The sequence below is a fragment of the Aotus nancymaae genome, unplaced genomic scaffold, assembly GCF_030222135.1.
Source record: "Aotus nancymaae isolate 86718 unplaced genomic scaffold, 86718_ANA_hifiasm-v0.15.2.pri h1tg000053l, whole genome shotgun sequence".
Classification (NCBI taxonomy): domain Eukaryota; kingdom Metazoa; phylum Chordata; class Mammalia; order Primates; family Aotidae; genus Aotus; species Aotus nancymaae.
This window is the reverse complement of record NW_026988467.1, coordinates 7500316-7521918: the sequence shown is the minus strand read 5'-3', so window position 1 is coordinate 7521918 and position 21603 is coordinate 7500316. Positions and strand designations below refer to the sequence as shown.

General features: G+C 41.3%; 1 protein-coding gene across 19 annotated transcripts in view; it reads right to left on the bottom strand.

Annotated features, from left to right (window-relative positions):
• Positions 1–21603, bottom strand: part of KIF1B (kinesin family member 1B) — a 179488-nt gene that overhangs the window by 54462 nt on the left and 103423 nt on the right. For 15 of the 19 annotated variants that reach the window (XM_021669855.2, XM_064363234.1, XM_064363241.1 and 12 more), the window contains 5 exons: positions 11721–11814; positions 8937–9085; positions 6865–7043; positions 6052–6189; positions 4626–4874 (listed from right to left, as the gene is read on the bottom strand). In XM_021669855.2, the coding sequence (XP_021525530.1) occupies positions 4626–4874; positions 6052–6189; positions 6865–7043; positions 8937–9085; positions 11721–11814 (809 nt within the window). The remainder of the gene's footprint in view (positions 1–4625; positions 4875–6051; positions 6190–6864; positions 7044–8936; positions 9086–11720; positions 11815–21603) is intronic. The other 4 variants (XM_064363248.1, XM_021669871.2, XM_021669872.2 and 1 more) reach the window with 1 other exon arrangement.

Here is a 21603-nt window from a genome sequence, read left to right as displayed (position 1 = left end):
ATATAAAGATTATATTCTGAAGCTTTTTAAATAGAATTTTCATAATTACTCTGTATTTTTCAGAATCCTTATACTTTGACCTAGCAGACTGAAGGAGAACAGGGATGAGAGAGGGAGATATGTAAAGGATGCGTTAGCAGAAAGTTGTATGAAGTTACATCAAAAAGGGAAACAAATGGTCAACATAAAGATAAGAAAAATCAGCAAAATTATGGTGCTACTTACAGAAAGAGTGCCAGTTAAGGTACAGAGAGGTCACAGAATAATCATCTTTTACTCCCTTTTAACCCAGACGACTAGCTTAAATATTTTACATTTCATCCCAAATTATGATGGATGGTTCATAACATCCCAGCATGCCATAAGAGAATAGCTAAAGGGACAAGCTCTTTTCACTTGTAATATAAAGAATGTTACCAGAAGCAGAATGTTTACCAGAATGCTACCAGAATGTTTACCAGAGGCAGTCATGGCTGAAAAATAAACTTACTAATGAAATTTCACAAGAAAATAAACTCCCCTGCCCCACAAGATGGAGTCTTGCTCTGTCGCCTAGGCTCAAGTGCAGTGGCTCAATCTTGACTCACTGCAACCTCTGCCTCGAGGGTTCAAGCAATTCTCCTGCCTTGGCCTCCTGAGCAGCTGGGATTACAGGCACACACCACCATGCCCAGATAATGTTTGTATTCTTAGTACATATGGGGTTTCACCATGTTGGCCAGGCTGGTCTCAAACTCTTGACCTCGTGATCTCTGCCCACCTGGGCCTCCAAAAGTGCTGGGATTACAGGCATGAGCCACCAAGCCTGGCCAGAAACTAAAAATTTTACAAGTGAATTATATTTGCAATTATATGCCAATAGGGGAAATCCAATATTGTGAATCACAAAAACAGGAAAGTAGTTACTTCCCTTACACATACAATGACCACTACACAACTGAGTGATATTGCATTATTACAGACTTTGTTTGTAGATGAGAAATGTAGTCAAGGGCAAAAATGGAAAGCTATCCTTCACTTCACTGATTGTTATTATCCTTCACTTTACTAATTGCTATTTACTAATTTCACTTCCTCCCCCAGTCCTTTCTTGCAAGGTTAGAACCTGGGAACCTAAACAAATGGAAAAGTCAATTCCTGAGCCATAGCTCCATAAATATTTTATGTGGAAATCAAAATAGATTGATTGTATACCTATACTTACATCTAATATGATTAAAAGAAATAAAACTAGAGAGAAAAGAATACATGTATCTTAAGTCAGTTAATTTCCACATTAAGTGGGATGGTCTTGAGTTTCCATACAACTTGCTCAAAATACAAATGTTTCTTAGAAGTCTTATTCAGGATAATCCATTTTACTAGGGCAGATGACAGAATATGAAATTTGAAAAAGGTCTTTAAGGCTCTTTATTTCTATCTGTCATTCGCTTTACATTTGAGAGCCCAAAAGGCTTCAGTTTAAGTTGCTTGTCCTAGTGACAGAGATGGTCTAAAACCCAAGGCTTCTCCTGACAATTAGGTCAGGCTTCTCCTCACCATGTTACATAAGATGAAGCTGCCTACTCTTCACTGCAATGGTAAAGAACCAAATAAACAGTTTTAGAAGCTGTGTAATTGGCACTGGGAAAAAAGTTTATGGCCAGAAACTGGGTTCTAACTTCTAACTCCCTTAGAATAGGATAAAAGTGTGCTGAAGCACACTGGCAGCCATCAAAGAAAGCAAGCATTACTGTCCCACTGTCTGTATACATCTTTCTCTATTTTCATAAAAATCAGCTTCTGTGAAATTCTAAGTATCTATTCATGGCAATACACTAGTAGAAAACAACATTCATGGCCACGTAATCCCTTTATGTTTATTCATGGAAAAACTGAATTCCAAATGCTCCTTCACCACTGGAAAACCCAGAGACTGTCTAATATTATGACCTACAGTTATACTTGAGACTTTCATTTCTATCAAAGAAGTTTTTATTTCCCCCCTTTCCATAATAGTGATTATATTCTAAATCAGTTGAGGTTCTCACCATGTGACCAATACCATATTATACATTCTTTTTTTTTTTTTTTTTGGAGACAGAGTTTCACTCTGTTGCCCAGGCTGGAGTGCAATGGCGTGACCTCAGCTCACTGCAACTTCCACCTTCTGGGTTCAAGTGATTATCCCTACCTCAGTCTCCCAAGTAGCTGGGATTAGGGGCGCCTGCCACCACGTCCAGATAATTTTTTGTATTTTAGTAGAGACAAGGTTTCACCATATTAGCCAGGATGGTCTCAATCTCCTGACCTTGTGATCTACTCGCCTCAGCCTCCCAAAGTGCTAGGATTACAGGCATGAGCCACCATGCTCGGCCTATAAATTCTGTTTCATTTTATATTTTTTGGTAGAGTTGGGGTCTTGCTCTGTCCACAGGCTGAAGTGCAGTGGTGCAATCATTGCTCACTGTAGCATCAAACTCTTGGGCTCAAGTTATCCTCCCGCCTTAGCTTCCAAAGTAGCTGGGATTACAGGTATGTGCCACCATGCCCGACTAATTTTTTATATTTTTAGTAGAGACAGGGTTTGACTGTGTTAGCCAGGATGATCTCGATCTCCTGACCTCGAGATCCGCCCGCCTCAGCCTCCCAAAGTGCTGGGATTACAGGCATGAGCCACCGCACCTGGCCTATTTTTTAAATTTTTAAAGAGACGGGGTCTCACTATGTTGCCCACTCTGGTCTCAAACTCCTGGCCTCACCCTCCAGACTTGCTGAGATTACAGATGTAAGCCACTGCACCTGGTGAGATAAGTTTTAAAACTTATGTCTCTACTAGGTCAGGAGACTTGCTATCCTTTAATTTTTAGATAACTGGCACTTATCGATTTAACCCTTATTTATAAAGGATTCAACAATATGTGGTTCTAATGTACCATTAAAGTTAAATTTAATACTTTTAAACCCGGACATACTGTTTGGTTAATACAATGCGTGCTCTACTGTAGAATTTGTAATTAAAATTACCACAGCATGAAGACTGGATATGGACAAAGACACCAGTATTATGAACACGTGCATACAGAGTTCTGCATCACTGACGGATGCACAAACTGAGAGGCAGAGACAATGTCTCAGTTTGGTGAACTAGTCTTAACACAAAGTAGTTTCATATAGCACCAAACAAATTTTTTTTTTTTTTGAGATGGAGTCTCACTTTGTCGCCCAGGCTGAAGTGCAATGGCGTGCTGTCGGCTCACTATAATCTCCACCTCCTGGGTTCAAGCAATTCTCCTGTATCAGCGTCCTGAGTAGCTGGGACTACAGGTACTCACCACCAAGTCTGCCTAATTCTTCTGTTATTTTTAGTAGACAGGGCTTCGTCATGTTGGGCAGGCTGGTCTCAAACTCCTGACCTCAGGTAATCCACCCACCTCGGCCTCCCAAACTGCTGGGATTACAGGTGTGAGCCACCACACCTGGCCTAATTTTTGTATTTTTTTTTTTTTTTGAGACAGAGTTTCACTCTTGTTACCCAGGCTGGAGTGCAATGGCGCAATCTTGGCTCACCGCAACCTCCACCTCCTGGGTTCAGGCAATTCTCCTACCTCAGCCTCCTGAGTAGCTGGGATTACAGGCACGCACCACCATGCCCAGTTAATTTTTTGTCTTTTTAGTAGAGATGGAGTTTCACCATGTTGACCAGGATGGTCTCGATCTCTTGACCTCATGATCCACCCACCTCGGCCTCCCAAAGTGCTGGGATTACAGGAGTGAGCCACCGCGCCCGGCCTAATTTTTGTATTTTTAGTAGAGACAGGTTTCATGGGTCAGGCTGGTCTCGAAATCCTGACCTCAGGTGATCCACCCACCTAAACCTCCCAAAGTGCTAGGATTACAGGCGTGAGCCACCGTGCCTGGTCAATATTCATCGTTGATGGGGTGAATAGATATTTTCTGAGCTTTATCATTATAAACCCTATAGGTTAAAATTTTAGCAGATGCCAAAGATCTACAGATAGGCTCAGTTAAACTGGCTAGAGAAAGGCATTCATTTTAGGTAAAGGAGAAGCTTGACTTTCCTGATTCTTTTTAGAACTCAGTAGACTAAGCAAAAAATAAATTTAAGTCTACTCCTGAATCTAGTTTTGTCCTCTTATTCCTGCAGTACCACAGGTTCTTCAGCCAAACCTTGGCCTTGCTCTGCTCCCTCTCTTGTGTTATCTCTGTATGCTTTTCAATCACATTCCTTTAAAAAGGAAATAACTAGACCATAATACCATTCGCTGAACCCACTATGTTTGACTCTTACGTTTGACTTTCTCCTTTGGGGTTCCTTTCTTCAGAACAAAATTACTGGGCAATTTAAGACAAGGTGTGTTCCATGCAGTCTTCATATATTGCTGCATAATGTGCTGAGTAGACTGAGGACCTCACCAACAATGCCTGAGAACCTCACCAACAATGCCTGAGAACTCTCTCAGCCAGATCAGCACTGATAAAGAGCTTGAAGTATTGGAGAACTTGGAAAAGAGCATTCATGAGTTTAATTGGCTAATGCAAGGTTACCCAAAATTGCACAGGCAAGGAGGCCTTTAGAGCAAGAGCTGGTCCCTTTTTGCCTTTCTCACAATAACCTCACCAACCTTCCCACTAAAATGAACCAAGGGGATCGGTCGTAAAACGGGTCATGCCCATCACTGAAGAGATCTGATCCCTCCTCCGTCCCTGCGTCAGAGCCGGCGTCATCCACGAATGCCTCATCATCAAAATCCTCCATCTCATCTTGCTGCTCGTCAGCCAGCTCAGTGATGTCGGAATCGGCCGTGGAAAAAGTGGGGGAGGGTGTGCGGTCGGCAAGGCGCTCATTCACACAGCCGTGGAAAATGGGGGAGCTAGACACCAGGTAAAACGCCAATTAACACAGCCAGGGAGAGAGGAATAGTTGGTTAAACAGGAAGCAATAGGTGCCAACAGGACAGAATCCACTGGGGAATCAACACAATAAAAGCAAATGGAAAAGCAAAAGGATAAAATAAGCATAAATCATTTGGGTCAGGTGAAAGGGAACAAGGGCGGGTGGAAAAAGTTACGTAAGGACTGATCCTTAGAATAAGAAAAGCAAAGGAAACATATGAGTAGACCATCCTAGGTAAATATGGTGTTAACACGTTTACATTCTCCAGTTCCCATAAAAGATCAGCGTCTAGGCCTCAAAGAACCCACTCAACATCAAAGTGAAATAAGAAGGCTTTCAATCTTTACTGAAATTCTGACATCATCTTGGAGCAGAAAACAAAATGGATGAAATGGTATATGACAAAGCAGCATGTGCTTTGCTAATTCATCTCTAAAAAACTATTTTCCTATCAGAGTAGAGTGGAAAAGATTTACTTCATTTCCACAACATACTATAACTTCAGCAACTCCTTTTTACCCGGCCTCTTTAAAAACCATTACAGGGTTTTTTGCAATCGAAAAGCAACTCAAATTCTGAAATCATAAGCTCAAAACTTAAATTTCCCTGCTTTGAAAATTCGAAATCTTTAAGAACTTGACTCAATATGAACTCATAGAGGCACTATGTGTTTTCATTAAGTGATGAAAATAATGTATAAAAAATGAGGCTGAAGGGGAATACCAAAGTACAATGAATTCACCCTTGCAATGACTAAAGTGGGACGAATTACTTTTTTTTTAAAAAAAGGAAGAACAAATTAGATCATGAAGAGATTGTGTCTGATAAGCCGTACTATGAATTTAAACTGTGTGCAAGTTTTCTTTTCCTTTTAAATTTATCTTTATCAGTTGCAGAACATTTTGTAAGTTTAAAGTCAGGGAAGACTCAAATACTTTGGCTGAAAGTTTGCTCAAAACAAATATGCCCACTGAGTATAAATGAAGGGAAATATACCAAATGACACAGTGGTTGTGAGTATATAAGAAGACTACAGATGCCTTTTTACTTGTTTTTTCCTCTTAACTTTTTATAGTATCTGCTCAGGTTTTAAACACTTAAAATAAAACTATTCATTATTTTTAAAAGAAGACATCAACAAAATCATCACATACCTCCCCACAAGTTTGAACCAGTGGAACCGATCATAGAAGGGATCGCTGCCAGTCACAGTGGTCTCGCTTTCGTCTTGGGCACTGGAGGCCATCTCCCCTGCCCTATCATACATCTCTCGCATCAAATCCAGCCTCTGCCTATTTAGCAAACACGAAGCACATTGGATTAGTATAATGAGACAACACTAAACTTTGGAAGCATCTTCCATGCAAGATTTTCTTAAAAAAAAAAAAAGGAGTTACTCCCACTCTTTACTGTTATTTGAAAAGAATGAAGGCCAAAAGTACAGAAACCAACACTTAATATCCCAAGTGTCTGAGTCTAGAGATAAGCCATCAAAAGTCAAGAATAGCCACCTATCCTCTACTGAGTGAAAAGTCAAAAAGGGGAATACTGTAAGTCAACTGTACGTGACATCTTAAATACACTGAGACGGGGAAATATCTCATCTTAAATGTAAAAGAAGCTATAACGTCCATATTTATTATTGATCATCCTGAAGTCCAGGATAGAAAAGATGAGTAAGTTCCAGATCTGAAATAGAAATACCATGAAATTGGAATATTTAAAATTTAAAAGAGAGTCTACGGAGGGTAAATTTAAATATCTACAAATGTCAGAGGTGTGTGAGGAGTACAATTCATTCACTTAAGAGAAAACGGATGGTAATATCATTGGCCAGCATCAGCATTTAGAAAGTACAAGGAAGTAAGCAACGGTGACCTTGGAGAGGAGAGTTTGAGGGAGCCCACTTAAGCAAGTCATTGTTTTTTCCTAAATAAAACAATCAGCCTTTATGAATATTTTCATACTTGAGTTTCTCCAAAGACCAATAGTGTGTTGCTCCATTCTTCAAATCCTGGACTTCTACTGCTACCACTGTGCGAGGGAAAGGCCTGTCCTCATGAGTTTTTTCCATCTCAGTGGGAAGTAATTCAGGAGGCAAAGGGGAGTACAGTGTGTCAGTCAGCAGAACAAACTGAAACTGCACCTGAATGGAAAGAATAAACCATTGACAAATGGTTTTCATCAAGCAAGCTTCAGAGATGAGACGATACAATCATGCCCAATGGGAAAGAGGTGGAATGTGTTGTATGTGCTCAATAAATATCTTGTGACTGAGAAATATGGCCACCTGTTAGCAGTCATAGGGAATAACCATAACTTCAAACTAGAATCTTTTTGGGGGGAGCCACAAGAGGGACAGGGTTGTACCCTGTCACTCTGTCAGGCTGGGTGCAGTGGTGCAATCACAGATCACTGTAGCCTCCATTCCTAGGCTCAGGTGATCCTCCCACCTCAGCCTCCTGCGTACCTGGGACTACAGGCATGTATTACCAGCCCAGCTAATTTTTGGTATTTTTTGTAGAGATGGGATTTCACCATGTTGCCCAGGCTGGTCTAGAACTCCTGAGTTCGAGATCCACCCGCCTTGGCCTCCCAAAGGGCTCAGATCACAGGTGCAAACCACCACGCCCAGGCTAAAATCTTGATAAATATATTTTGATTGACTGAATGAAGGCTTTTATAGAACTTATACCAGAGACCAAAAGGTGGACCACAAAATGCACATCTAATGCCTCACTAATGAGAGAGGATGGAAACACAGCAAGGTTTCCCATTTTAAATTTAGAGAGTTACAATTACTGCTCTTAAAAGTGTTTTTTAGGCTGGGCATCGAAGTTCACATCTACAATCCCAGCACTTTGGAAGCTTAGCCCAGGAGTTTGGAACCAGCGTAGGCAACACAGTGAGACCCTGTCTCTACAAACTAAGCCAGGATGTGGAGGCTGCAGTGAGCCATAATTGTGCCACTACACTCTAGCCTGGGCGACAGAGCCAGACCTGTCTCAAAAAAAAGTGTTTATTATAAGGTAAGTGATTCACAACATCGCATCATTTATTTCTCACTACCACCTATCTTTTCACCAAGAAATTATTAAACAAATTATTATTTAATATTAAATGCTATGCATAGCGGTAAGACAAAATGACAGTTACTGCCTTTAGTCTACTTGTGGAGAGGAGCGGTTAATAAATAATTATAAAATGAGAAAGGCTGCCAAGAGTATGAATGAAGATCTTATTCCCTAGAACTGTAATTTAGTTCTATGAGAAGATAATTAATTTCCCCAAAGTCAGGCAGTCTGTGCTCTTACCTACTACACAATATGGTCTTCCACTGTAATCTTAGCAGTGAAGAAACTGATAAACAGTGGGGCATACAGAAGACAGAATCTACGGTTTGGTGTGAAGTTTTGGTAATACAAAAATGAGTAACATTTATTGCCTTTTACCATGCCAGGTACTATTTTAAGTGCTTTATGCATATGCCCATTTTCATTCCTCACAAAATCCCTTGGTGCCAGGTATTGTTGCCAATCTCATTATGTAGATGGGGAATGGAGGCACAGAGCCTCTGGGGTCAACACCACTTGTGGAGCTGGGGCTGGAACCTGGACTGTCTGGGTCCAGGGTGCATGTGCTTGTCCACTACACAACAGTGCCTCTCAGACCCTAGAGGAGGAGCAGATCAGTGGCAAAGGGGCGTACCAAACTTAGAGGTGCAAACTTAACGGTAGAAAAGCAGAAGAAAATTAAAATTATTCAGAAACCCAAGAGAAGCATTTTTCTACTACTATGTTTCTCCAGTTCTTGTTAGGAATACAGTCTCTGTTTTTTTTGTTCAATTTTATTTAACAAAAATTTAATTAGTACCTACTGTGTTCCAGGCACATATATTAAATAAAGACATATATAAAGCTGTTTTACAGCACAAAGCAGCTGAGTTCCCCCAGAAAGGTTAGTTCAAGGTGAGAGCCCAGATGCGCCCACAGCAGGCTCAGCTTTGCCTCCAGATCTCCTGTGTTCTCCTGCTCCATACCTTCTTTTTCAGTTCCACGCTGATGGCATTGGCCTCCTTTAGGTACACGGCATTGCCCCAGAGTAAGTCCCGTAATGAAGTAAACTGGTGAGACTTCCATTTCCGGAAGGCCCATTGAGCCAACTCAAATTCATGCTGTGTCCAAGAAACTGAAAGAATGAATGATGCATATTTAATAGCAATCTTACAATTATATAAAAATTACATCTCTCTTCTAGCCTATCTCTTTTACCAAGATGGTGTTTTCTAGTTTCTCTGCATTCAGCTGTTTTTATTCTCTCTTCTTTTTAGTAAAGCTTGCTAAATTCTTTTGATATTAGGAAAGCAATATATACATTTCAGAAAACCTTTAAAAATCCTACTTTTGGCCGGGCATGGTGGCTCACACCTGTAATCCTAGCACTTTAAGAGGCTGAGGCAGGCAGATCACCTGAGGTCAGGAGTTTGAGACCAGCCTGACCAACATGGAAAAACCCCATCTCTACTAAAAAAACAAAAACAAAAACAAAACAAAAACCAAAAAAAAAAAAATCCTACTTTTAAATTTATTTAAAATAGTACATCAAAGAAATACATTTTTCTTTTTTTTAAAAAAAGATATTATTATTTTTTCCTGACAACTTTGTAACATTCGTGGAGTAAAAAAAAGATTATTATTATAACATATGGCCACAATAAAAAAATACTCCTGGGTCGGGTGCGGTGGTTCACACCTGTAATCCCAGCACTTTGAGAGGCCAAGGCGGGTGGATCACCTCAGGTTGGGAATTCGAGACCAGCCTGACCGCAAGGAGAAACCCCATCTCTACTAAAAATACAAAATCAGCTGTGTGTGGTGGTGCATGCCTGTAATCCCAGCTACTTGGGAGGCTGAGGCAGGAGAATCGCTTGAACCCAGGAGGCAGAGGTTTCAGTGAGCCGAGATCGCGCCATTGCACTCCAGCCTGGGCAACAACAACAAAACTCTTTCTTAAAAAAAAAAAAAAACAAAAAACTCCTGGCTGGGAACAGTGGCTCACATCTATAATCCCAGCACTTTGGGAGGCGGAGGTGGGCAGATAACCTGAGGTCAGGGGTTTGAGGCCAGCCTGGCCAACATGGTGAAACTATATCTCTACTAAAAATACAAAAATCAGTCAGGCGTGATGGCGTGTGCCTGTAGTCCCAGTTACTCAGGAGGCTGAGGCATGAGAATTGCTTGAACCTGGGAGGCAGACGTTGCAGTGAGCCAAGATTGCACCACTGCACTCAAGGCTGGGTGACAAAGTGAGACTCTGTTTCAAAAAAGAAAGACGAACTCCTGACCTCTGACCCCTGATACACTGTATGACTTCATATATTTCTCTTTTTTTGTTCTACTACAGAGAGAAAAAAGGTACCATTTCACTTAATTAAAAATAAGAAACTAGCTGGGTGCAGTGGCTCACACCTGTAATCCCAACACTTTGGGAAGCCATAGCAGGTTTGAGAACAGCCTGACCAACATGGTGAAACCCTGTCTCTACTAAAAACACAAAATTAGCCAGGCGTGGAGGTGCATGCCTGTAATCCCAACTACTTAGGAGGCTGAGGCAGGAGAATTGCTTGGACCCAGGAGGTGGAGGTTGCAGTGAGCCAAGATTGCGCCATTGCACTCTAGTCTGGGTAACAAGAGCAAAACTCTGCCTCAAAAATGAATAAATAAATAAGACATTTAATACATAAATTAAGAGTTCCTTCAAAGTTAGTTTGAAGCTTTGAGACTGCCAAGAAATTGGGTGGAAAAATGAAGTGTGGTTAAGTGTTCATACTGCATTATAAGGCAATAAGTAATAATGAAAGCCCTAACTCAGCTAAGAAATGCTGGAAAACCTAACATAGGCAAACATGACTTAGCACTATGATTAGAAATTTGCCAGAAATGTCTTCAAAGTACACTGACACATTCCAAAGTCCTCACTTGGAAATCTGACATTAGCCAGCAAACTGAACAGACTGTCTTAACAAAGATTAAGCTCTATATTTATCTGCAATTCATATATAAAAACATCACATCTACAGCAATATGAGGCAGTACATGTAAACTTTCTTTTTTTGAGACAGAGTCTCACTTTGTTGCCCAGGCTGGAGTGCAGCAGCACGATCTTGGCTTGCTGCAATGTCTGCCTTCCTGGTTCAAGCTATTCTCCTGCCTCAGCCTCCCAAGTAGGTAGGACTACAGGTGCACACCACCATGACTGGCTAATTTTCTTTTTTTTTTTTTTGAGACAGAGTTTCAATCTTGCTGCCCAGGCTGCAGTGCAATATGGTGATCTCTGCAATCTCCACCTCCCAGGTTTTAGCAATTTTCCTGCCTCAGTCTCCCAAGAGGTTAGGATTATAGGCATGCACCACCATGCCTGGCTAATTTTTGTATTTTTAGTAGAGATGGGGTTTCACCATGTTGGCCAGGCTGGTCTCAAACTCCTGACCTCAAGTGATCCACCCATTTTGGCCTCCCAAAGTGCTGGATTACAGGCGTGAGCCACTGTGCCCTGCAACTTTCTAAGACATTTATATGAAGATGTGTTCAGAAACCTTGTGAAGGTCTAAGAACACTATCACCCCCATCCCCACCTCATAAAATACAGCCTGGATTCTCAACACTGCACATCTATTAAATCATCAATAAACTGGCTCAGTAAAATGTCAATAAATGATAGGGCCCACTATGAGGAATCCAGCTTTGATTATGCATAAATGACTAATTTGATAATATAACTCCAAAAAGATATACACAGGAAAGTTTCTGTCTCTAGATTTCACCTTCTTCCTCCTCTTCCTCCTCTTCAGTTGTTTCTGCGGCTAGGGATCGGGTTTCAACCTGCTTCTGCAAGGCCTGCAATTTACTCTCATAGTCCTGAATGAAAAGAAAGGAGACAACATGTAGGGGAGAGAAGAAATAAGAGGGCAGGAAAAGAGATGGAAGGAATATTGCGGGAAGTTTAGAAAGCAAAGGACAAAGAAAAGAGACAAAGGCAGAAAACAATAATAAAAAGACATACAGAGAAATGTTTAGGAAAAAACCCACAAAGCACACAAGATGATGTGTAATGGTAAATGCTAAAAAGAAAAAAAACTCACTACAGTATATGTTTCTACTCCCTCAAAGACTCCATTCTTTATCTGGGGTAGTGGTAGGAGAAAGGGGGAATTTTTAGGCAAAATTTATATATATATATATCTTAAGTGTGTTATAATATATTCAAGTAATATCTTACACATCAATAAATTCCAGAGAAAAATAATATTGAAAATGATCAAATTCACCAGTATCACCAAAAATCTCAATTATCTAACTCTTTGGAAGGAAAAGGAAATTAAGATTGTAGACTTTGGTGCTTCCTATGGGTGAAAAATTACTATCTTTGATCAGTAGGATGAATTTAGCCTTCAGGTAACCAAAATCTCATAGTGCTATTAGGACTGAAATAATTTATAGACTGTATTTAGTTATTCAAGTAAGACACTTTATTTTCAATATGCAATTATAAGATGGATTATTGGCCAGGTGTGGCTCACGCCTGTAATCCCAGAACTCTGGGAGGCTGAGGTGAGCAGATCACCTGAGGTCAGGAGTTCCAAACCTGCCTGGTCAATACTGTGAAACCCCCATCTCTACTAAAAATACAAAAAGAAGCTGGGCGTGGTGGCGCGCGCCTGTAATCCCAGCTACTTGGGAGGATGAGGCAGGAAAATCGCTTGAACCAGGGAGGCAGAGGTTGTAGTGAGCTGAGATAACACCACTGCACTCCAGCCTGGAGACAGAGAGAGATTCTGTCTCAAAAAAAAAAAAAGATGAATTATTATAATACAAATCAAATTTATCCTTCATTTTACCATCTATTTCATGTATTTTTCAATAAGGGTAATATCACTCCCAAAGAGGCCAAAAAATGGTTCTCAGAGGATGAAAAACATCTTAGCTCTTTTAATATATAAAGCACAAATATACACAGTGTACAGATATGTAGCATATCTGAGGTATTAAAATCTCATGGTGGGTGGGGAGAGATTAGGGGACAAATGTCTAAAAAGTTTCCTTAGGTTGTTAATTTGCAAAACTTGAATTTTAATGAAAATAAAACAAGTAGGATTAAGAAAGAGACCTTCAAACAGTGAAATACCGAATTATAGCATAAGCATAGCATTTTAAGATTTACTGCCAGGGTTTCCTTCTTCTTCTTTTGGTTCCCTAGCAGTGACCCAATTACAGCCTGTCATGAGACAAAGGGTGTAAGTATGACCATACACTGCTTCCAAACAGAGCTCTCCAAGTCCCACATCAAACATTCCATGCATCACAAAGCAGTGCTGAAAGCCCTTTAGTAAGCTCCATTACAAAAGAAGCTCCCAAAGCAATGCTCAGAAGGATGCAAAAATCCTCTATGGTTCTGGTCATTTGTCAGTTAGTTTCACAAAGGAAGTGTTCTCTCTAGATGGGCTGGCAGTGACGAAGACCAAGAGCCAACTACATAGCTTTATTAGATATCTAAACACACTTTTTAGGAGACTACATATTATGAAAAAAAAAAAGAAAAAAATTAAACAAGTAAAAGGCTTGGGTTTGGGTCCTGCAAACTGTTCTTACTAGCCTTATAATTCTGAGAAAGTTAAATTCTCTCTAAACCTCACTTTCTTCATCTTTAAATGAAGATTTTAGCATTTGACCTGCCTACCACACAGTACTAGAGGAAGGACCAATAGGTGAACCATTTTAAAAACATGTGAAAGCCCTCTTACATGGTAATACACTATCAAAATGTCAGACAATGCCTTTTTTTTTTTTTTTTAGATGGAGTCTTCCTCCGTTGACTAGGCTGGGCAGGCTGGAGTACAGTGGCGCAATCTCAGCTCATCACAACCTCATGCTTCCCAGGTTCAAGCGATTCTCCTGCCTCAGCCTCCTGAGTAGCTGGGACTACAGGCGTGTGCCACCACAACTGGCTAATTTTTTTGTATTTTTAGTAGAGAAGGGGTTTCACTAATGATCCACCTGCCTCACCCTCCCAAAGTGCTGGGATTATAGGTGTGAGCCACAGGCAATGTTTTTTTCTTAAAGGTTATTTTTAAATTATACTTAGCAATTAGATCTTGGTTTCCAAATATCACTGCCACTAAAAGGAACCAGGGCTCCTTGAAAAAATTAGCTGCTTCCAGGTTTGAAGCAAGGAAAGTAAAAGGTGAGTCTGAAACATTTTGTGTCAGAAAGGACAGAAGAACTCAAACACTACTGGGGCTATTTCAAAAGGACACAAGATCCCACTGGCTAATAAATCAACAGAAAAATAACATAGTACATTGAATATAGAAAGAATTCATGACTCCTTGGTGATACTGAAAGAAGGAGAGAAAAAGGGGAAGCTCTTTTCTTTAAATAAGATTTTTTTTAAAGCTAGCTAATTACCAGGCATGGGCATGCACCTTTAATTTCAGCTACTTAGGAGGCTGAGGCTGAGGCAGTTACTGGCCTCCCAAAGTACTGGAATTATAGGTGTAAGCCGCCATGCCTGATGATCAGGCCTGTGAATAGCTATTCCAGCCTGGGCAACATAGCAAGATCCCATCTAAAAAACAAAAACAAAAGGTAGCTAATAAATGCAGAAAAATGACAACTGGAAAATCACCATATTGCAACCCCAGATGTAATAACTGAATCAAGCAAGGATCATTAATAAATGCTAAAATAAGCCAAGTACAGTGACTCAACGCCTATAATCATTGCAATCTGGGAGGCTGAGGCAGGCGAACTGCTTGATCCGAGGAGTTCCAGACTGGCCTGGGCAACATGGCCAAACCCCATGTCTGCAAAAATTATACAAAAATTAGCCAAGCATGGTGGCACACACCTGTAGTCCCAGCTACTCGAAAGGCTAAGGTAGGAGGATCACTTGAGCCCAGGAGGTGGAGGTTACAGCAAGCTGTAATTGTGACACTGTACTCCAGCCTGGGCTACAGAGCAAAAGACCCCCATCTCAAAAACAACAAACAACAAAAAGCTAAAATAATTGAGTAAAAGATGCATGGAAAACAGAATATGAATATGATCCAAAGTCCATGTCCAGATAGGGAAATGATATATTTACAATGGAGAGAGCTGGGGAACATCACATTAACCAAATTTACAAAACTTTAACATTATCGATAATAGGAGAAATTGACATTTTATGTCTACTGATGTGATGCAATGGGAAATACACATCACCATTATAGCAATCTTTTTCTTTTTTCTTGGAGACAGGGTCTACTTCTGTCACCCAGGCTGGAGTCCAATGGTACAATCATAGCTCACTATAACCTTGACCTCTCAGGCGCAAGTGATCCTCCTGCCTCAGTCTCCCAAGTAACTGGGACTACAAGAGGGAGCCACCATGCCTGGACCCTTTATAGCATTCTTTTTTTTTTAAGATGGAGTTTTGCTGTCACCGGGCTGGAGTGCAGTGGCACAATCTTAGCTCACTGCAACCTCTGCCTCCCGGGTTCAAGCGATTCTCCTGCCTAAGCCTCCTGAGTAGCTGGGACTATAGGTATGCACCACCACACCCAGTTAAATTTTGTATTTTTAGGCTGGGTGCGGTAGCTCATGCCTGTAATACCAGCACTTTGGGAGGCCGAGGCAGGCAGATCGCCTGTGGTTGGGAGTTTGAGACCAGCCTGGCCAACGTGGTAAAACCCCCTCTCTACTAAAAAAAATTACAAAATTTAGCTGGGCATGGTGACGGGTGCCTGTAATCCCAGCTACTCAGGAGGCTGAGGCAGGAGAATCATCTGAACCCAGGAGGCAGAGGTTGCAATGAGGCGAGATCATGCCATTGCACTCCAGCCTGGGCAACAGGGTGAGACTTGGTCTAAAAAAAAAAAAAATTGTATTTTTTAATAGGGAGGGAGTTTCACCATGTTGGCCAAGCTGGTCTTGAACTCCTGACCTCAGGTGATCCACCCGTCTCAGCCTCCCAAAGTGCTGGGATTACAGGTGTGAGCCACTGCACCCGGTCCCTTTATAGCATTCTTAACAAAAAGGCTTAACCTGAATCTAATATTGAGTAAACAATCAGACAAATTAGAATATGGCCTGGACACTTCAAAAATAACAGTAGAATGAAAGATTTAAAAAATTATAACCAAATGAAATATATAAACCTTGACTGGATCTTGGATAAAATACTCCCTTTCCTAACATTTATATTTTTGAAATAATTAGGGAATTTGAAAATGGACTGTATATGATATAATATTGAATCAATATTGAATCAGTATTAAATTTCTTGGATGGCATAGTGGTATTAAGAGAATATTCGTGGCTGGGCATGGTGGCTCACATCTGTAATCTCAGCACTTTGAGAGGCTGAGGTGGGTGGATCACCTGAGGTGGGTAGTTCACCTGAGGTGAGCCTGGAGTTTCAACGTGGTGAAACTCCATCTCTACAAATATACAAAATTAGCCGGACATGATGGCGGGTGCTTGTAGTCCCAGCTACTTGGGAAGCTGAGGCAGGAGAATCACTTGAACCCAGGAGGCGGAAGTTGCAGTAAGCCAAGATCATGCCATTGCACTCCAGCCTGGGTGACAAAGCAAGATGACTCTGTCTCAAAAAAAAAAAAAAAAAAAAAAAAAATTCTTGATTTTAGGAGAAAAGCATGGAAGTATTTGGGTAAACTGTCATAGTATCTATAATTTTCTTACGGTTCAGGAAAAATATATATTAGTACAAGTATACAAAAGTTCATTCCAGTATTTTTTTCAGCTTCTCTGTTTAAAATGTCTCAAAATAAAAAGCTGGGGAGTAGGGGGAAAAAACTATGTATTACATGGAATTATTTTAGCAAAAAGAGAAAGGCTGCTGGTTTACCTAAAAATCATCAGGTAGAAAAAAATATTAATACTTTATCTTGAGGATTTCTTCAAGAATAAGTTGACAGGTTGGTCAAATTATCAATGAACATAAAATCCTCTGACTTTGACAGTTATGAGGATGACCTTCCCCAACAGCTCTGGCTGTGCTTTACCAACCAAAACAAACATGAAAAATTTCCCATAGCCCTATAAATCTAAAAACTTTAACTGGGCCAGGTGTGGTGGTACATGCCTGTAATCCTGGCACTTTGGGAGGCTGAGGCAAGTAGATCACGTGAGCTCAGGAGTTTGAGACCAGCCTGGGCAACATGGTGAGACCCTGCCTCTACTAAAAACACAAAAATTAGCAGGACATAGTGGAGGGCATATGTAGTTCCAGTTACTTGGGAGGCTAAGGTAGGAGGATCACATGAGCCAAGAAGAGGAGGTTACAATGAGCCAAGATTGTGCCACTGCACTTCAGCCTGGAGGACAGAGTGAGATCCCATCTCAAAAACCACAACAACAGGCAAACAAACAAACAAACAAAAAACTTTAACTACATTTTGACCACAATTGGTAGTCAAAATATCAACATCATCTATTGAATTGGCCCTCTCCCCAAATCAGGCTACTTATGAACTTTTAAAAAGGACATTTCGTATATCACGATTTCCCACAACAAATGGCTAATGAGATTCACATACTATTGTTCTATTCATTTCATGATAAAAACTAATTATGGAAGGCACATAATATATTTTGGCTGGGAGCAGTAGCTCATGCCTGTAATCCCAGCACTTTGGGAGGCCAAGGTGGGTATATCACCTGAGGTCAGGAGTTCAAGACCAGCCTGGTCTATTGGTAAAACCCCGTCTCTGCTAATAATACAAAATTAGCTGGGCATGGTGGCGCATGCCTATAATCCCAGCTACTCGGGAGGCTGAGGCAGGAGAATTGCTTGAATTCAGAAGGCCAAGGTTGCAGTGAGCCAAGATCATGACATTGCACTCCAGCCTGGGCAACAAGAGTGAAACTCCATCTCAAAATAATAATAATAATAATGATAATATATTTTCCAGTAGGCATTTATGTTTATAAGAAATCCTAACTAGTTCAAAATATGCCCCATATTTATAAAGGCACAGCACTGGCTGTTCTCTCTTCTGGAATATTCTCTCCTACCCAGCTACCCTGGTTTTTAAGTTTATTTTGTATCCGGAAGTGTTAATGTTAAACATGAATTATTACAATCTTCCCAATAACCTTATAAAGATGGTACTAGGCCAGGCGTGGTGGCTCAGGCCTGTAATCCCAGCACTTTGGGAGGCCGAGGTGGGCAGATCACCTGAGGTCAGAAGTTCGAGACCAGCCTGGCCAACACGGCGAGACCTGTCTCTACTAAAAATACAAACAAATTAGCTGGGCGTGGTGGCATGTGCCTGCAGTCCCAGCTACTGGGGAGGCTGAAGCATGAAAATTGGTTGAACCTGGGTGGCAGAGGTTGCAGTGAGCCGAGATCATGCCATTGCACTCCAGCCTAGGTGACAGAGTGAGACTCTGTCTCAATAAAAACAACAACAACAACAAAACACCAAAATAAAGATGGTACTATAGTTAGTCTCATGTTAAAGAGAAAGAAAGAGATTAATCAAGTGCTAAAAATGGGACTTGAGCCCAGGAAATGCAGACCATGCTTTTAAACCATTATCCAGCCATCCACTCAGCAAATACCTTTTGTGCTCCTACTATGTGCCAGATGCTAGTGGTCAATAAGACAAGGATCCCATTGACAAGGGAGACAGAGATGATAAAGAGTAAACAAAACATACACTGTGATTTTAGTGGAGAGTACTGGTATGGAGAAAGATAAAGGTAAAGTTAGAGGCTACCAGGGAGAAGAAAGGGAGACAGACTTCTAGACCAAGTAGTCTGGAAAGGGTTAAGCAAGCATGCAGAGGTCTCTGGTGAGGGTTTTTCTACTCAAAGTACTCGAGGTCTCGAAATGGAAAGGAGCACCACGTATCTCAAGAAAAGCAAGAAAACTTGTGTGGATGGAATGGGAGAGTGGAGAGAAGGGTAGGAGATGCAGCAGATGTAGTCAGGTAGCAAATGGGGTAAGGATGGCTTTATAGACCATGGTAAAGTCTGGGATCTTATTCTAATGGAAACCACTGTGTGGTTTAGAGCTGGGATATGTTTTAAAAACATTATTCTCTGTGGGACTTTGGAGGAACTGTGGAAACAAGAACAGTCATGAGGCTGTCACAGCAGTGTCCAAGGTAGATGGTGGTGGCTTTGACTAGGGTATTAGCAGCAAAAGTGGTGAAAAGAGATGGAGTTAGGATATGTTTTACAGGGAGAGGAAATAGGACCTACTGATGATCTGATCATGAGATGTGAAGAAAAAGAGAAAAACTAAAGATAACTTCAGCTGAGCTAACTGCTCCAGTTCAGATGGTTTAAATGTAAGGCGCCTGCCAGCGATCTGGATGTCAGGCAGTAGTTGTATGTCGGCATCTAGAGCTCAGGGCAGGGGCCCAGGCTGGAGAGAGGACACCTGAGAGTCAGCAGAAGGTGAGGCGGGGCAGAGGTCTGCAGACAGAATGACTCCCTGGGACTGGCTCTGGCTCCCCTGCTGAGTAGCTGTGTGACTCTGGGAAAGTATGGAAAAAGGGAGTAAGTAATACCTATCTCACAGAAGAGGGGTATTGTGAGGACTCGATGAGTCAATACATGTAAAAGATTGATGTGTATTAATACATGTAATACATGTTCAATATTCAAGTTATCATTATCTTCAACATCAGTATAAAAATGGAAGGGGAACAGACAAAGATATAGAAATAGCCAAGGTCTGTGGCCAGAGACCATGAAGGAGCAGCTAGAAAGGTCGGAGGAAAAGAAGACGCCAAGAGAAGTATCCCATGAAGTAAAGAGTAGGCAACAGTGTTAAATGCCAGAGATTCAGTAAGACGAGGACTGAGAAAATGTATTCGGCCTGTCATCAAAAAGAGCTTTCAGGACCCTGATAAGAGCGGCTTTGGTGGTGAGGGGGGGAGCAAAGTCTGACTAGATGTGTTCCAACAGGAATGAGGATAGGAAATAATAAAAAGAAAAAATGGGGCCAGGAGAAGTGGTTCACGCCTGTAATCCCAACACTTTGGGAGGCTGAGACAGGTGGATCACCTGAGCTTAGGAGTTCGAGATCAGCCTGGCCAACATGGTGAGACCCTATCTCTACTAAAAATACAAAAATTAGCTGGGCATAGTGGCGTGCACCTGTAGTCCCAGCTACTTGGGAGGCAGGAGAATCACTGAACCTGGGAGGCGGATGCTGCAGTGAGCTGAGATTGTGCCACTGCACTCCAGCCTGTGTGACAGAGTGAGACTCCATCTCAAAAAAAAAAAAAAAAACTTTTGCAACTGGTGACATGTTTGCATGCTGGCACGAATAATCCAGAAGGAAAGAAACTGATGATGCAGAAGAGAAGAGGGTAAATGTACAACAAGTTCTTGAGAGGGCATGGAATGCAGGGAACAAGGGCTGGGCTGGGAGAGGATCAAGGATAGTTCATCCACTAACCGGAAGGAAAGCTCAGTATAGGTATGGATGGATCATGCAGGCAAAACTATACAAAATCCTTGTCTAGAAGGAAATTTCTTCTGATTGCTTCTTTTTTCCTCAGTGAAACAAAAACATTGTCAGCTAAGAGCAATGAGAGGCTACCTTAAAACCTTTCAGAGCACCTTGCATTTTATCATCATGGCACTTGTCACAATGTACTGAGTCACTACTGGTGTGGTTATTACAGCTGTCTCCCTCTATAACTCTGAGAATTTCATGAGGCCAGGACCACACATTTGTCACTTATCACTTATTCCAGCAACTGGCATATATCTGTCTTCTAGATCACATACACAGTCATATACTGATCTTTTAGATTAAATATTTATCAGAAGTAGCTATCTTCTAGATCAGGGGTCAGCAAACTATAGCCTTCGGGCTACATCCAGTCCACTGCCTGTTTTTGTAAACACGGTTTGACTGGAACACGGCCACCTTTGTTCATTTCCATATTGTCTATGGCTGCTTTCCTACTACAATAGAGTTGAGCAGTTTCATTAAAAAGACCACATAGTCCACAAAGCCTAAAATATTTACTATCTAGCCTTTTACAGAAAACGCTTATCAAGCCTTCATTCCAGACCACTCATTAGCAAAGGTGATTACTGGACCAGCAGCATCAGTATCACCTGGGAATTTATCAGATACGCAAATTTATCAGGTCTTGCCCCAGACTTAGTGAATCAGAAACTCTGGAGGTAGGCCCAATAGTCTGAGTTCTCATAATACCCCCAAAATTTTAACGGACATTACAGTTTGAGAACCACTCTTCCAGGTAATGGATTTATATGACTGGCAAAATGAACAAGACAGATACGGCATTTATTCTAGGTGAGTTTATGTTCTCATGGAAGAACCAAATAAGTACAAAGAAAAGATAATTACAGGCTATCATTATTAAAACAGTGAATCAACTTGTGGTGGGCTGGGCAGAAAGAGCTCAGGAGCTCAGGTCTGGAAGGGGAGGGAAGCATGATAGAAATGGGCTCCAGGCTTGAGAAGTCCAAGAGCCCAGAGGTGGGAAGAAACTTGGCATGTACAAGGAACAAAAGGCCAGAGTGCAGTGTGAGAGTGAAAGCGTTAAGAGTGGGGGCCAAGGCCGGGCGTGGTGGCTCACGCCTATAATCCCAGCACTTTGGGAGGCCAAGACGGGTGGATCACGAGGTCAAGAGATCGAGACCATCCTG